Source organism: Talpa occidentalis, unplaced genomic scaffold (assembly GCF_014898055.3).
Source record: "Talpa occidentalis isolate TD23 unplaced genomic scaffold, MPIMG_talOcc4v2.1, whole genome shotgun sequence".
Taxonomy (NCBI): Eukaryota; Metazoa; Chordata; class Mammalia; order Eulipotyphla; family Talpidae; genus Talpa; species Talpa occidentalis.
The window spans coordinates 4,847,557-4,863,720 of record NW_026555331.1 but is presented as its reverse complement, the minus strand read 5'-3'; the positions used below and the strand labels follow the sequence as shown (position 1 = coordinate 4,863,720).

The 16,164-nt window shown below is 53.4% G+C and overlaps 1 protein-coding gene across 1 annotated transcript; it reads right to left on the bottom strand.

Moving 5' to 3' along the window:
• Positions 1–13,268: 13,268 nt before the first annotated feature.
• LOC119241553 (glycerol-3-phosphate dehydrogenase 1-like protein) lies at positions 13,269–14,766 on the bottom strand. The gene has a single exon (XM_037507319.2). It carries the CDS (start codon positions 14,623–14,625, stop codon positions 13,522–13,524), a length of 1,104 nt encoding a protein of 367 aa, XP_037363216.1. The 5' UTR covers positions 14,626–14,766; the 3' UTR covers positions 13,269–13,521.
• Between the last annotated feature and the right edge of the window lie 1,398 nt (positions 14,767–16,164).

Here is a 16,164-nt window from a genome sequence, read left to right as displayed (position 1 = left end):
ACGATGAGTGATTTGGCTCCGATGAGATAATACCCATTGGGGCTGTCAAGTAAGAGGAACAGTGACAGTCAGAACTGTAGAGAGCCCCAACCTCAGAGGACAGGAATTGTTCTTACTACATGAAAAATAATGATTCCTATTCAAAAAAATAGAAACTAAATTAATGACAGGCTAGGAAATGGTTCTTCCAGTTTCTGAAACAGGCACATGATTTCTATCGGCAATAAAAAATAACAAGCCCAAAAATAAAAATGAAAGATACTAAATGGAGTAGAAATATGGGCTGAGGTTATAAATACTCAACTGACAGATGGGAGAGTCTAAATTATGGATATGTTTATTAAAAATGTCAAAACTCGGTAATTAAAAACCCACAATTAAAGGTACAACTTTACACCCTGAAAAATATCACACGGAAGTACATTGTGGGGGGCTGCAGGGGGAGCGGGGCGAGGACCCTCATAAACACGGGTGATGTGGCGGGATCGACAGGCACAGCCATCCCAGTGGGGAGACGGGTAGGATGAGGGACAGTGAAAGGTGGACAGTCAGTGACCTGCCCGAGAGACCTAGGCAGGGATCAGAGCTCGTCAGCGTTGCTGTCGTAGCAGGTGTGAGAAGAAACGGGGGTGCCCGTCTCCGCGGTAATGGGCAGTGAGAGGTGCGGCCAGGCTGGAGGACCGCACGTGACACGGCTGCCTCTGAAGCGGCTGAATGTGAGGTGAGCGCAACGTCAACAGACACGCACTCGACAAGAAGACCCCCGCCAGGGAGCAACGGCAGGCGCCGGGCAGAGACCCACAAGGGAGGCAGTGGATGCACTGAGGAAGGGAAAGGGAATTAGAGGGAGAGAGAGGGAGAGAGGCCATCCTCTCTGAACGGAATTAGTCTTTGAATGGACGGTGATGTTACGTCATGAACTGAAGAACACAATCAGCCCGGCTATTTCCAGAGAAGCTGCTAATGGAGCCGAGTCTGACCTGACTAGGGGACACCCAGGAAGCACACGGAGAGGCATAGCTGGAGATCACGAGAGGGGGGCCGTGGACATGGAGCCGACGGGGCTAGAGGTGAAGCCACCGGGAAGGACACCCAGAGCGCACCCTTGGGAGCCGATGACATGCATCCATCTGCTGGGAATTGATGGGGGCGGGGTTTCCCAGGAAACCAAGCACCCGTGATGTAAGGGGCTGAAGAGTTAAGGAAGACAAAGGCCATGGCTCAGGGGTGCCAAGGGGAAAGGCAGAGAGGGCTGCGGGAGCAGCGCTTGCAAGATCTTAGTAAAATAAAAGCTGGAGCCTTCTTGGGCATCAGTTACCATTGTCGCTCTCGACACCAAGCAGTGCTTCAATTTGTGGGGTGGGATGAGGGGGTGTGGTGCAGCAAAGAGGCACCAAGGACCAGCAAGTGACTCCTCTCCCTCTTCTGCCCCTTATGAGGGGGTGAGTCACCTTTCAAGTCATTTCCTGTCTCTGAATGTCAGTTTTGTAGGAATGAATCAGATAATTATTTCTGGGCACTATCCTTCCCTGACTTCAATTAGATGTCACAGGCAAAATCCTTCCCTATTGCTTTGAGCTTGGTAACTCCTGCTACCATGAAGGATCCCAGCAAGAAAACCAACTTACAGGACATTCAGAGCCATTTGGAGCTCTATTCCTTTTTGTTGAATTGGCCTTTATGGAGTGCAACTTCATGGGGTTCATTTGAGAATAAAGGAAGAGAAGAGCTAGAAACGTTTTTGAAAACTAGCGTTGAAGGAGCGGAGTTTGAGCAGTGTGACTGTCCATCGTCCGAGGACTCAGACCACCCTGGGCTGCAGGCCGCCTGGACTTCCTGCTACATATTCATCTTCTTCTGTCCTCTCTGGGAGACAGATAGTCTCGTTCAGGCACTTTCCAGTTCCTAGTGTGGAGCTTTTCCCCAGAGAACTATCTCCCCACATCACTCGTGGCATTGACTGACAGGAGAAAAGAAAGGAAAATCAGTGTTGGAATAAAATAAAATGGGAGACATTACAAAAGAGAGACTCATCTTGGCTCGGAAGCTTCAGTGAATGCTTCATGAAAAATTAACAGAGTTGTGTTTGGGAAAGAGAAGGACCAAAATATGACAGGTTCAGAAGGAGAAGGAAAATTCTAGAAAGCAGTGTGAGCAAAGGAGTCAAGGAAGTGCAAGACTTTCAGAAACTTCTGAGTGGGACTTGCAGGAAGCAGGAAGACACGAGGGAGACCAGACACCACCAATGTGTAATGTGCCTAGTTACGTGCACACGCGTCATGCATGCAATGGACACGGCTATCAGAGTCTTTCTACAGAAATTCAGAACCAATAGAAAGAGATTTATTATAGGAATTGGCTCAACAATTATGGAGGCTGGCAAGTCCAAAATCTACAGGATTGGTTGGCAGGCTAGGAACCCAGGAGAGCAATGGTGCTGTTCCAGTCCAAACACTGGCAGAATGTTCAAGAACCAGCAAAAGCCGATGTGGAAGAAGTCCAAAGGCTGTGCATTGGAGAATTAATTGTCTTGCACTTGGGAGAGTTTAGTCAGCGTATTCTATTTAAGTTTTCAACTGGCCTTGGGTAAAGAGGGCAAGCTTCTGAGGGCAGTCTGCTCTGCTCCAAGTCCATTTATTTGAATGCTAATCTCACCCCAAAATACCCTGCTAGAAACATCCGATATAAGGTTAGACCAATTATCTGGCACCAATGATGGAGGCTGGCAAGTCCAAAATCTACAGGCTAGGTTGGCAGGCTACGTAGACACACGATGTAAAGGAAAACAGGGGTACTACTATGTGTTACCTAGAAAGAACTTGCTGCCTGACATACAGAGAAGCCAGTTACTGTGACACCAGGTTATGAGAAAGAAAAAGTGTTGTTGTTGTTTTTAATTTACTGCAAGTCAATTGGCAATAAGGCAAGAATAAAACCTAAATCTGCTTTTCTAATTGAGAACAGGAATGAGGTTACATAGGCTTTGTGGACCCACCAGGGTTGAGAACAAAGGAGTTAAATTTTATTGGCTCAGGAGCGCACAAAGGACGAGGCTTGGAGGCTTGGCTGGAGCGCATCAGTTATGCGTAGAGCAAGGCTTTTCTTCAGATGACCGCAGCGCTGAATTTCTGTGCTGGGCCCCTGGCGCTAGGGAGTCCCCCTCTGTTGCGTTTGGAGTCTCTTGGCTCCAGGCAGCCTGGGACTCAGCTCAAGGCCGGTCATTCTGTGCATGCGTGAGTTGTAGCGCGAGTTGCAGCATTTGTCGATAAGGTCGAGGCTTCCAGATGCATTTCCTTGCCAATATTCTCCAGTTTGGGTGGGAAAAGAGCCGTTTGTCCAAGCTCGCGGCGTTCCGCCTACGCCTGTCTGTCCAGGTCTCAGGGCTTCTTCCTTTCCAGTGAGAAGGCAGAGCACCCCCGCCCTTGCTGAAGGGACAGGCACCGGGTCTTGAGCTGCTTGTCCCAGAGACACACTTCAGTCCTCAGAGAAGCGGCAAGACCCACCCTCGCACAGACCAGTGAGACCGGGGCAGCCCCCGCTGTGCCCGCTGCGGGCCTGCTGGGCGGGGTGTAGGATTTGGGGTTCCTGAACTGGGAAACTAGACATCAGGTGGATTTAAAACAGCTGCACTGGGAAAAACGAGGGGGCAGTCTCCTCCGACTCCCTCTGCGGACTGGGCCAGCTGCCCGGCCTCACGTGGGTGACGCCCACCCTGACGACAGTCCCCTCACCCAGATCACGAAGCACCTGAGGAGAGCAAGCCCAGGCCTCACCACACCCCTGCAGGGGGCAGCGCGGGTGTCCCACAGACTGAAGCCCCAGTCTGAGCTCCGTCCCTTGGGACCCTCGCTTTCCGTGACCTGGAAAGCAGGCCTCCAAGGCCCCCGTCTGTGCTGACAAGATGAGGGGGGCATCCAGCCAAGCCCCCATGCATGTTTAGATGTGGAGATTCTGTGCCGCAAGTGGTGGCACTGGGGGAAAACCTAGGACTGCAGCAGCGCTGGTCAGAGACGGCGCCGTTCATGTGACCTGCGGCCAATGGCCAGTGCTGCCGGGGGAGCCCAGAAGCCTCTGTCACTCCAACATGTGAAGAGAGAGATGGAAGTTGTGTGTGTTTCAAGGGCCTGGCGATGTATCTTACGAAAGCCTGTCCATGCCTCTGACACCGATGAGACTAACATTTCTTTACCCGCCAAGCAGGGTGCATCTTCCAGATGCTCAGGAGCTGAGTTGGATCTAAGATGCAAACTACGCCCAGATCCAAGGACAAGGTGCGCTGGGCTTGGGGCCAGCAAGCACAATGCTCTGGACAGCGAATCTCCACTCTGGTCCCCTCATCAGGAGTCCCTCGGACTGTTCTAATTCCTCAAAGAAGGAATCTGCCTCCTTCACCTGCCCGCCAGCACCCTTGTTTGCAGAGACCTCACGCCAGACACAACCGGGGCCACCACCAGCCTGTATCTGACTGAGCCCTAGGGAGAAGGGTCTTCCCCGGTGCGGGCTGCTGCCACTCAGGTTATAGGGGTTACATTTTTTAAAAAAAAGATTTATTTATTTATGCATACAAGAACTGGGGTGCAGGCCAGAGGTGCGTGGGGTGAGAGGATTCACTAGAGACAGAGTGGGGAGCAGAACACACGGATCCACTGGAACACACTGCTGAGGGGAGCAGTGGGGAGACAGGAGAGGTCTGCTGCGCCCTGTGGATCGGCTTCCTGAACGGGGATCAAACTTGTGCTGCAGCTGCAGTAGTTGCAGATAGCTTCATGGTGCTGCAACTTAACCCCTGCACCAACAGGGAGGCCCCTCTAGGGGTTACATTTGCCGGAACAGGGTCCCCAGGGCAGGGACCACAGTTTGAGGTCCCAGCAGACATTGTGGCTGTGAGGCACCTGGAAAAAACAGATCTTCTCTAGCGTAGTGGGGGTGAGCTGTGACGTTTGCTAGATCAGGTGCATTAGATGCTAATGATGTTTCCAGTTCACAGCGGGTTTCTCTCTCCCCACCCAAACGGCAAGCGGCAAGCGCAGGGCCAGCTGCACGCGCCCTGCAGAGGCCGAGAGCCTTCCCCCGCCAGCGACGCCCAGGCGGAGGGGCACTAGGTGGCGCTGTGAGGATTAGCAAATTATCAACGGGCGTCGGACCAAATTACCTCCTAGTTCCTTAGAATCTGTAACTACAGTATTATTTAATTATTCCCCTTCTTTTGTCGGAGATGACCTCTCTGAGATCAGTGGGCCTCATTACATTGATTGTCTCGATATTTTCTGCTGGGAAGAGGACTTGGCAGCGTTCCAGAGCTCAGGGGTCAAGGCAGACTCTCCCCCCCACAACTGTCTTATGTCAGATTTTTTTATTTAAAGTCACAGGATGTTAAAGCCGAAGGGTTTCTTTGAGATGCGGACTCGGAAGCACAGAGGGGAAGGGAGAAGCAAGTGGGGACCGGGTGTCTGGGTCACCAGGGGAGTACCCCAAGCTCAGTGAGGATGTCCACAGCATGCCGGCCCCGTCCCTCCCCCAGCTCTGTGCAGGGGCCCAGGGTCAGGGCGTGACGAACCCAAGATGTGCAGGCTGGATGGCCACGTAGGGGGTCACAGATGATGACTGGCATAAGCAAACCCCATCACACGAACGTGACACCGTTGAGTGACACCCCTCTTCAAGGAGGACATGGTGACGGCTGGGGGAGCTGCGCAGAGCCTGCCCCAGTCTGTAACCGTCAGGCAAGGCCGGGCCCTGCGCGCGGGGCAGGAGAGCACTCATGGAGAAGCCCCATCCTCCTGCAGCGGCTGGGCTCTCTCCCTGATAAAAGGCCGTGTCTGTGAATGTCACCCTCTTTTAGTGCCAACGTGCTTTGTACACGTGTGCCTGCACCTCACGGCACTCTAAGCCTGGCATTGGCCTCCGGTCTTCGCTTAAACCCCCTGGTGACTTTGCCCCGTGGTAGACCCCGCCTGCCTCCCCTACCCAGGCCCTGGCGAGGGCTTGGCACCCACCCGCCCCTCCCCCCACAAGTCTGCTGCCGGTCAGTGGCCGGGCACCCTGCCCAGGATCCTGTCCAGGGCCTCGTCTCCTCCCACCTCACCCTCACCGCTCTCTTTAAAATGTCTGCTTCTCTGGCATGTTCAGATTTCAGTTCTGGGAGGCGTGCCCCGGGCACCTTCTCCGAGGCCGGCCTCCGCCGCTCTGCCTGCGCGGCTGTACTGGCTCTGGATTTCCTAAGTATCTCCGTTTGCTGCTCTGCCAACTATTTCTTATCTGCTTCCATCACGCCAGCAGAGATCACGGATATCTTCTTATTACCATACGCTGGTGTCTAGCGGAGTGTGCTAGCACATGCTAGGAAAACTGTAAACATATGTTGAGGGAATAAAAGCACAGATAAAATGTGAGCCCGTAACAGTGGTGAGAATGGGCGATGAGGCTCTGCGTGGGGGGCGGCTCGGGATGGGAGGACCCAGGCCACTGCAATGTTTGCATCATCCTTGACAATACCTAAGAAATACTTCACGGGGGCCTCCCTGGTGGCGCAGGGCTTAAACACAGCGCTATCCAGCTGTCTGCAGCCTCTGCAGCACGAGTTCCATCCCCGGTCGGCCAGGGAGCTACCCACTTGGTACAGCAGCCCCCTCCTGTCTCCCCACTGCTCCCCTCAGCAGCGTATTTCAGTGGATCCGCCTGTTCTGCTCCCCTCTCTGTCGCTGGTGAATCTTCTCACCCCGCCCCCCCGCATCTCTGGCCTGCACCCCATTTCTTGTATGCATGCATGTGTAAGTAAATCTTTAAAAAAAAGAAAAAAGAAAGAGCTCACATGAGCGCGTTTGAGTTGGGTGAAGGGTAAATAAAGAGTTGTTTTATTTTGGTCTTTCTCTCTTTCTTAAGGATAAGCACGCGTGCTTTCCCAGGCTGGAGATCCGGGCATGGTCTGGCAAAGCTTGAGCATAAACAGAAGAGGCCCTTCGATGCTGTGACACAGATCACGCCCTTGCCGCCCTGGGACATGCTGGCAGGCGCGCTGAGCAAGGAGGGCGGCCATCCATCACCGCCGCCGCCCACGTGTTACCAACGAGGGGCTGACGCTGCAAGAGGCGAGGATTTCCAAGTGGAAAACAAACGCTTGTAAGTCAGAGTTCTGACGCTGGCGCCTGGTCCCTCATCCCTGGCCCCTGGGATGCGTCCTCTGTCTCCTCTGGGTGAGCCTCTGTGCTCTGAAGACTGGGGGTGGCCTCTGTCCCTCTGACTTCTGTTCTGCCAGCCTGGGATCCTATTAATGACTCAATCAAACAAGCCTGCTTGGCAAAACAGATTCTCCATTTCTAAATATCTGAAAGCGTAACGCAAATTAGTTTTCTGAGTTATTGATTAGAGGCAGGCTCACGCCGCTTCTGAATTTAAGGGAAAACAAAGACGATGAGGATGTGACCATTCTGAGCACAGTTGGGCTCTAGAAGCTCTCGGGAGGCTGCTCCCCACCCCCCACCCCTGCCCCAGCTTGAGAACAAGCTGAATGAACTAAATGATGAGAAACCTTTCAGTGGAGATCTGCATCGTAGAATGAAATCAATGCTGGGGAAGGACAAACCCTTCGCAGGAACGAACAGCCCACCCGCCTCTCCTCCTGGGACGCGCCAGGGCAGGACGTGGCCCAGGGGAGGAGTCAGTGCAAGCTGTGAGGGGCCTTGAGCGGCCAGGTGGGCGCTGGTGCGATGGACTGGAATTCCTCGGGCCCTGGAAAAGCTGGTGGGAGCCGCCGGCCGACATTTTCCAGTAAGGCCCCATCGAGTGCCCGGGTGGTGTGCTGAGGGCTGCAGCGCCCGGGGCGCCCCGGAACTCCCAAGTTGGAGGGGGCCTTTCTTGAGTTTAATCCTCATGTCAGGGTGGCGGCAGGACAGGAAAGCGAGCCCTTCCAGGGCATGAGGCTCTCTCTGCTTGGCAGGTGGAAGAAGGTCGGGGGCAAAGAAGCCAGAGGAGATGAATCACCCCAGAAGCAAAAGACCAGGAGCAGCAGCAGGATGGCGGAGCAAAGACCCCCCCAAAGCTGGGGCCACGCTGTAAACCAGAGAGACGGATTCCTTGATTCAAACACTTGGCAGATGGGCAGTAAAGCATAAAGAAGTCTTTGGAGTTTTACCAAGTAGTCAGAGCCCAGTAAGTTCTGAGGATAATTATTATTTTCTTTGGATCTGTGTTTGTTCTCTTTTAATAACCAGCATATACTAAAAATTAACCTCATGATATGTAAAGAAGCAAAGCATCCCAAGCAGGTGGCACAACACTAATTAAAAGCAGACCCACCAGAGCCCCGAGGGGGAATTAGCAGGGATTTGACATTGCTGAGAGGTATGTGGGAAGGATCTGGTAAAAGAGGTATAGGGGGAAGCTCAGATCTATGCAAAAAATAAAAGAACAGCAAATATTATAAACATGTATTTAAATACATGAAAAATCTTACTTATCATCTTATACCTTTTTCTTTAAAACATAATGACTCTAGAAGGCAAACCAAACCAAGGTATTTGGGGGTTTGTAAAACAGAGGAGTGACATGTCGAGCAGGAAGGGAAGAGGAGAAGTCGTGGGATAGAGACACAAAAATTCATAACAAAATATCACTGGAATGAATCTGGAAACATGGATAGCAGGTGACCCAGCGAGGTTTATCTCGGGACTAGAATGTGCTCAGAACTTAGAATCTATCTATATCATTCACCAAAGTAAGAGTATTAAGAAGAAAAATCACATGATCTTTTTAATGAAAGAATAAAAATTATTTGATACAGTCTAAAATTATTCTTGATGACAAGACACATCAAACAGAGACAGAAGATAACAAGCTCCATCAGGGCAAGGTGGGCAGCTAGAACCACAGCTTTTGGCACAAGTAATTGTCAAATATTTACTGTTCTCCTCTGTGGCTGGGCTCGGGCAGAGATGCCCACTGCCATCACTGAACTGGAAGTCTTAGAGCAGCAGGCAAGGGGTGGGGGCACCTGTGGTCCTCAGGGGCTGCTAGCCCCAAGGAAGCGCTCTCTGCTGAGGAAGAGGAACACGAACTCCACTAACACGAACAGAAGGGGAAGTCTGCTGGGAGGTTTAAGATCTAAACTCACCTTGGTCTCCAGAGCCCGATCCAACAGAAGTACGGTGTGACCCAAGACTGATTTTTAATTTTCCTATAGCCACATTTAAAAAGTAAAAAAAAAAAAAAAAAACTGAAGTTAATTTTAAAGATGCATTTTGTTGAACCTATTTAAACTTAGAATTAATATAAATTATTAATGAGTTTTTTAACACTTAAAAAGTTAAATTTTTGTAATCTGGTGTGTATTTTACATCATATTTTAAATGCTCCATCACCACATGTAGCAAGAAGCTCCTGTATTAAATAATGAATTTATATAGACTTTCCTGGAAGGTCCAGCTTTATTTACCCGGCAGGCCCAGTGGAGATCTCGCCCCAAAGTCTGAGCCCTGAGCAATTAGACTACAGAGTATTTGTTGGCTAAAGCAAGGGGCACAGCCAGCTGGGAATGCATGTATCAGGGTGCGTGTGGCCTGGAGGGCGCTTATCAGTTGTTCCCTGAAACTCTCAGTTGCAGGCTGCATCCCACTCCAGCTCATCAGCAGGTCAGCCTGGCATTTTCCACTTCAGTGAGGCTGGTGCTGGTGCTGCTGCTGCTGCTGCTGGAGGGGGTGAGGCTACCACGGCGGGGATGGTGATGACGGTGGACAGGGATTGAGCACAGCTTCTGCACCAGGCACTGTGCTCAGATGTTTGCACGCTCGCGATAGGGAATATTTATAACTCTGAGAGGAGCTATGAGGGTCAGTTGCATGTGTATAAAGAGGGAACTGAAGTTGACAGATTCAACTGCCGAAAATCACATCGCCAGCCTAGATTTCTAGGTGAAATCTAGATTTTAATGTTAGCACTTTTGCTGGAGCAGACTCGAATAACCGCCTTGCTCTCCTGCCTCGTTCTGCGCTGTTTTCCGGAACGTGACTCGCTGTGGCAGCAGGATGTGGCACGCGGGGGAAGGAGCCGTGTGGCTCCAGAGTCAGAGCAGGAGGAATCTGAAAGCCGCTCATAGAGCTGTGCCTAACGTACCCTGTGAATGACCAAGAGAAATGGAGAGGGGGCAGGTCATTCCCGGGGCGCGCGGGAAGCTCATGCGGCGTGGGGCTGCGGGCGCACCGGGCCCGGGAAGCACATTCCGGCTGAGATGGGAAATCATGCCGAGAAGATCGCTCTGCGCGCTGCGCCCGGAGGTCCCGAACGCTGAGCTGTGCGTTAAGGGCCTTTGAGTTGACCGTGCTCGCCCGCTGGGTTGGGGTTAAGGGTAGGTCCATGGCGTGATTAAAAGTCTAAATTATCCTGTTTGTGAACTTAGAGGCCAACGGAGCAGCCGCTGGCGCTCAGCAGGCAGGAGCTCTGCGGTGATTATCACTTTCTTCCTCCCCAGCCTCAGGTGACCCTGTGCGTCTTGGACTTTTCCTGGGGCCCTCGGGATCTCACCTCAAAACTGCTGTCGTGAGAGGAGCAACCCTCCCAGAACACCGAGTACGTTAAGGCCGTTGGGACCCAACCGCCTGCAGAGAAAAGGCCCATTTCTACAGCCAAAGCGACAAAGTCTAAAAAATTCTTCCTCTATATCTAATTACTGCGTCCAATTAATTCCTATAACTCAGCACCACAACTTCTTCCTCACCGCGTCTCAGGGAGCACATTTGGGTCACTTTGCTGAATTAAAAATTTCCCCCAAGACACGAGGACAAGAAATTCTCTACGTGTGCTTGGCCAGTAGTAAGTTTTCTAGAACAAAGTTAATCTGCTCTAAAAATGCTCAGTGTGGTCTACTCTTAGGGCATAGAAGGGATTTACATCTTTCAAAGGATGGTTTCTTACTTTCAACATTTATTTATTTTATTTATTTTTGCTTAGAAGAACAGGGGTACAGGCCAGAGGTGCAGGGGGTGAAAGAACTCACCAGAGACAGAGCGGGGAGCAGAACAGGCAGAGCCACTGAAATACGCTGCTGAGGGGAGCAGCGGGGAGACAGGAGAGGTCTGCTGCGCCATGTGGGTAGCTCCCTGGCCAGGATGACACTCAGGCCGCCGTGGTGACAGCCTGAGGCTCAACCCCTAGGCCACCGGGAAGCCCACTTTGGGCATTTTAGAATTCAGTCTGCACTAGCGTATCCTATTACACTTGAAGCCTTTAAAAATGGTTTGAAAAAAATAATCTTGCGTGAGCTGCGTGAGGCTGTGGCCGGGCAGGGCTCCGGAGTCCTGCTGACTCTCCTTGTGGCTCCTGCCCTGGGAGGAGGAAGATGGAGTCTGGGCACAGGGGCTGCCTGGGGTTTTCTGCTGCGTCTGTGTGCGTCCAGCGAACCACTGCCTCTCCATCCCCGAGAGGGGCTAATGGCATCTGTAGACTTGTTTCAGATGCTGCTACAGTGGCCACTTACAGACCAGGGCACCGCGCGTGTTTGCACAGACACGTCTGTGAGCCTGTGAATGTGGTTCACTTCACGACGCTGACCCTGAGGCTGCTGTCACTGCGTTTGCAGAGGTTCACCTGCACGGCCCCTTCGGAGAATGATGCAAGCTCGCCATACAGCTGACGCCCTGGACAAGAGGCGGGGTCACCGGATGCATTGTGAGGAGAAAAGACTGAAAATAGAATGTTCGCCTGAGGCACAGCTGGGGGCGGGGACCAGGAGACTTGGGGGCAGGCTGACCGTCACGGGTGGGGGGGGGGTGATGGTGGTGTCCCGGGAGGTGATGTTGTCACCGGGGGTGACGGTGGTGTCCCAGGAGGTGAAGTCAGCTTTCAGCACCTCAGCAGGGCCCTCGGGACAGTGCTGGTCAGCAGGGCGGGAGGAGGCTGGGCAGGAGCCCCATCCAACAGCTGCGAGTAACAATGGACCCGCTTGACGCCCACCTCGGCGGCGCGGTTGTCTCTTGGCTGGAGCTGGTCGTCTCAGGATGTGCCCCTTAGGGGAGCACAGCTGTCTGTCAATCATGCTTCCACGACACTTGTTCGGGGCTGTCTGCTGCCCTTCTCTCCTGCTTTGCCTCCTTCAGGATGTTTCTCCCTTTCTCCCACAGCCCCTGGAATCATGGAGACCCCCCAGGACCCCCCCCCCGAAAGGTCCGGACAGAGCAGACCTGCTGTGAAGGGCCTCTGCAGGCGTGCGCGGTGCAGCGGGGGTGCCATTTCTGACGACTCGCGCGCTCGCCGAGGAGGGAGCCCCCCGCAGGTCCAAGGATGAGCCCCGGTGGTCAGGGCCCAGCTCAGCAACTGCCGAGCGCTTTTAAAGACGTTCTTCATCCGCTGGTCTTTTCAGCCCACGCTTGCGGTCAGTTCTCTTTGGTCTCCAGACGTACAAGGGGAAGGACCCAGCATTCGCTGACCAACCTCGTCTTACTCAAACTCCGCAGGGGCGTCCCGAGCCCGGAGGCCGCTAGCCACGGAGTCTGCTGGGGGGGACACGCGGGGAGTCGGGGGTGGGGAGGTGAGCGGAGACTCCAAGCCGGCCCGGGTCCCGGCGCTGCCTCTTGGTAGCACACACATTCTCTAAACCTGCCCGAAAAGTCAAGTCAGTTGAGACACTTTTTAAAGTGAGGGGCTCTAGGCGGGAGCGGAGGGGTGATGAAGATGGGAAAACATCCCCTAAACTAACCTCTAGCGGGAGAGCCCGTGCAAATATGCAGGAACCCGGGGGTCTGGGCAGGTCTCCACGGGCTCCCTGGTAGCGCCGGTGGCCAGCGGGGTGTGCCCAGCAGGGTGGTCCTTGGGCAGCGAGGCTGCCGGTGAGGGTGTCACAGGGAGGAAGTCAGTGCCCAAGGATGGCGCACGCCTAGCTTCTGCAGACAGGGAGTCCTACACCCTGCCGTCCAGGGGGGCAGTAGCTCTCCTTGGCTTTAGGGAGCTCATTCTGGTGGCTGCAATGCAGGTCCCCGCGGTGGACATGGAGAGGGGCTTATTAGTAACGATCTCCCCTCTCACCCGCATAGTCAGCGCCAGAGAAGCCACTGAACCTCGGGGCACAGAAGAGGGCGGGGCTGGATGATGCTGGAGTGTTCACAGGTTTCAGAGTGTGGCTCTGGGCACCCACTCTCGCCTGCACCCCACTCCCGCCTGCACCCCACTCTCTCAGTGCTGGTTGGATGTTTACATCAACCATGTGAGTTAGACTTTGAAATTTTAGCTGAGATAGTTCCAAGCTTGTAAGTTACCGCAGTGGACAAATTTCAAAAGCCACTTTCAAATAGAACTTTTAATTCTGATTTCTAGAAACATCTTCAGGATGAGAAACAATCACTCCCATAGTCACACACGTGCACCTCGTCGGTAGCCCGTGCGTCTTCATCAGTGAAACGCTTCTTGAAATTCAGAACTAACTTGCAAAACTGCGTACACACCCAGGTGACGGCCACAGTCACGAAAATCTCATGTTGCCGAGTCCCCGTTTTTATTGGAACCCAAAAGACGGTCCCATGGCATGCGGGTGACCCTCTACTTGTGCTGCGGGTGGTTCTGCAGGTTCGTGATCATCTCCCCGGCCGGCTTGCCTTCGTAGCAGATCTGGTAGATGGCGGTGAACAAGGGGAACTGGTCCAGCAGCCCCTTCTGCTGGAGGATGTGATACACTTGGGCAGAAGTCAGGGGGCCTTGGAGCCTCTGCCCGTTCAGCATCTCCTGCTCCAGCTCCTCAATGGTCATCCCGGTCTTGGCAAAGGCCTCGGCCACGCGGTGGTTCCGGCCTCTGTAGCAGGAGGTGATCAGGTCGCCCACGCCGCAGCTCTCCAGAAAGGTGGCCGTGGACACCCGGCCCTTGAAGAAGATCCTGGCGAAGGTGACCATCTCCATGAGCCCCAGGCGGATGATGGCGGCCTTGGTGTTGCTGCCGAAGCCCAGGCCGTCGCTGAGCCCGGCTCCCACGGCCACGATGTTCTTAAGAGCCCCGCAGAGCTCCACGGTGTCGGCATCGTCCACCACAGTGATCCGGAAATTGGGCGTCTGCAGGAGTTCTTTGAAAAGAAGGCCGTTGCTCTTGACTTTGCTGCCGATGGTGGACTCACAGAAGCTCTCCTCGGCCACCTCGTTGGCGATGTTGGCCCCCATGAGCACGCTGACGTCGATGCCCACCTTCTCCCGGATGACGTCGGAGATGAGCTTCAGGTCCTGGGTACCGCTGTCCACGCCCTTGACGAGGCTGATCCCCAGCGCCCTCTTAGGCACTTTGCCCGCCATGTCTTCGCAGATCCTGTGGATGAACTGTTGGGGGATGGCGAACACCAGCAGGTCTGCATCCCCCGCGGCCTCCACGAGGTTTGGGACGGCGACCACGCTGTCCGGCAGCTTGTGTCCGGGGAGGTATTTCACGTTCTCGTGGTCCTCGTTGATGATGTCCGTCAGCTTCCTCCCGTTCACCGTTTCTTCTAAGACCCACATCTTGACCAGGGGGGCAAATTTCTTAAGTTGCTTGACATTATTACCAATGATTTTTGCGATAGCCGAGCCCCAGTTTCCCGAGCCCAGAATGCACACTTTCAGGGGCGCTGCCGCTCTGACCAGGGTGCAACGCAAGGAGTAAAACTCTTTTTTTATTGTTGTCATTTCTTCATCCAGTCGCCAAATACCTAGCAAGCTGCTGCCGTCTCGGGCACCGCTCAGACCCCGGGGAGGCCTCAGCAACCAAGACCAGCAGACTCATCTCCACCCATCTCTTGCCCAAGAAAGTGTGTTCAGGGCTGTTGGGGGGCGGCTGGCAACCCTGTGAGTCAGCCCTCCTTTGTGAAGTCACACAAGAGCTTGCCAGCGAGGACATTGAATGCTGGGCAGGCTGCTTCCTTCTCCCCCCGGGGCCGCAGGAGTGTCCAGCCGGAATGGAGAGGTCAAGGCTCCCTCCCGTGTGTGTCGCCCAAATGCTCCATCTCTTGCCCTGAACCATCAGCTCCAGCTCCCTCCTGGGCAGAAGACCCCAAACAGAGTCAGCGTTCTGGGTCATCGTGATTCAGGGGCGCTTACGGGCAGACACCAGCCTTCAGAGACTGGTAGCTACAGGAGGGGAGGCCGTTTCTGTCCTAGAGACTGTGCTTATGTGCCTGAAGCCTGAGCTGGCCACCCAAGAATCTAGCTGGTCATTTTCTCCCGATATGCCTCCTGGGCCGGCGGGCGCGTCCCCTTTGTGATCTCCCTTGTCACCCGCCCTCCAGGTGGTGGCATCTGTCCCTGCGTGGGCATCTGCTGTGCTCCCCACCCTGGTAGCTGCACACGGCTGCTGGCAAGAAGATGGTCTGTCCCTCTCCCTGTGGTCTGTCCCTCTCCCTGGCAAGAAGATGGTCTGTCCAGGCATCTCACAGGCGATCTGTAAGGAGTCAGATCTGGTCTGGAGAAGGCCCGTGTCCCTGGGCGGCCTCTGTGCAATCCTGAGGTATCACAGAATATAACTATTTACTCGTTGCCTTTTGGATACAATTTTTTGCAAAATGATTGTTGAATCTCCTGCTCATTTTTCTATTGAGATCTCCTTCTTTTTCTCACTGATCTGAGAAATATGTTTACCCTGGATCGGAGTCCTTCATCGGCCACAACCATCCCCTCCTTCCTGTGGCTTGTGCAACGCCCCGCTCCGTGGTGTGTGTTCATGGCCAGAAATTCATAATTAAATGCTAAAAAAATTGTCTTTAAAAAATAATTTATGGTGAGTGAGTGTTTTTCTGTGAAAGAAGCTTAGTCTACACACGGGCATTCTCCGTTCATCAGCCCCAGGGCTCGCTTTCAGAATTTATAACAATTTCCCTTTTGCATTTAGATCCATAATGTATCAGCGAATTTTACGTATGCAAGGAAGAAAGGCTCAAAGTTCACGTTTTAGAAATATGGATACCCAGTTAATGCAGATTGATTCACTCACTTACTATATGTCCGTGTGTGCACACGCACATATACATATACATTCCACACATATGTAATGAACTACTCCAAAATTTAGAGGTTTAATTTAACCAAAATAATTTCTTTTCTCGAGATCCCGCAGCCAGGCACAGGGTCCCGGGAGGACATTCGAGAGGGTCAGGGTCCCCTTCCAGGAAGGGCAGGAGGCTCCCTCCGGCTGAGCCTCCCTCTGCAGGAGCCAGGTGTGCACACACGAAT

Excerpts from the sequence above, each read along its gene's own strand:
- LOC119241553 (XM_037507319.2), bottom strand. The coding sequence starts at position 14,625 with ATGACAACAATAAAAAAAGAGTTTTACTCCTTGCGTTGCACCCTGGTC.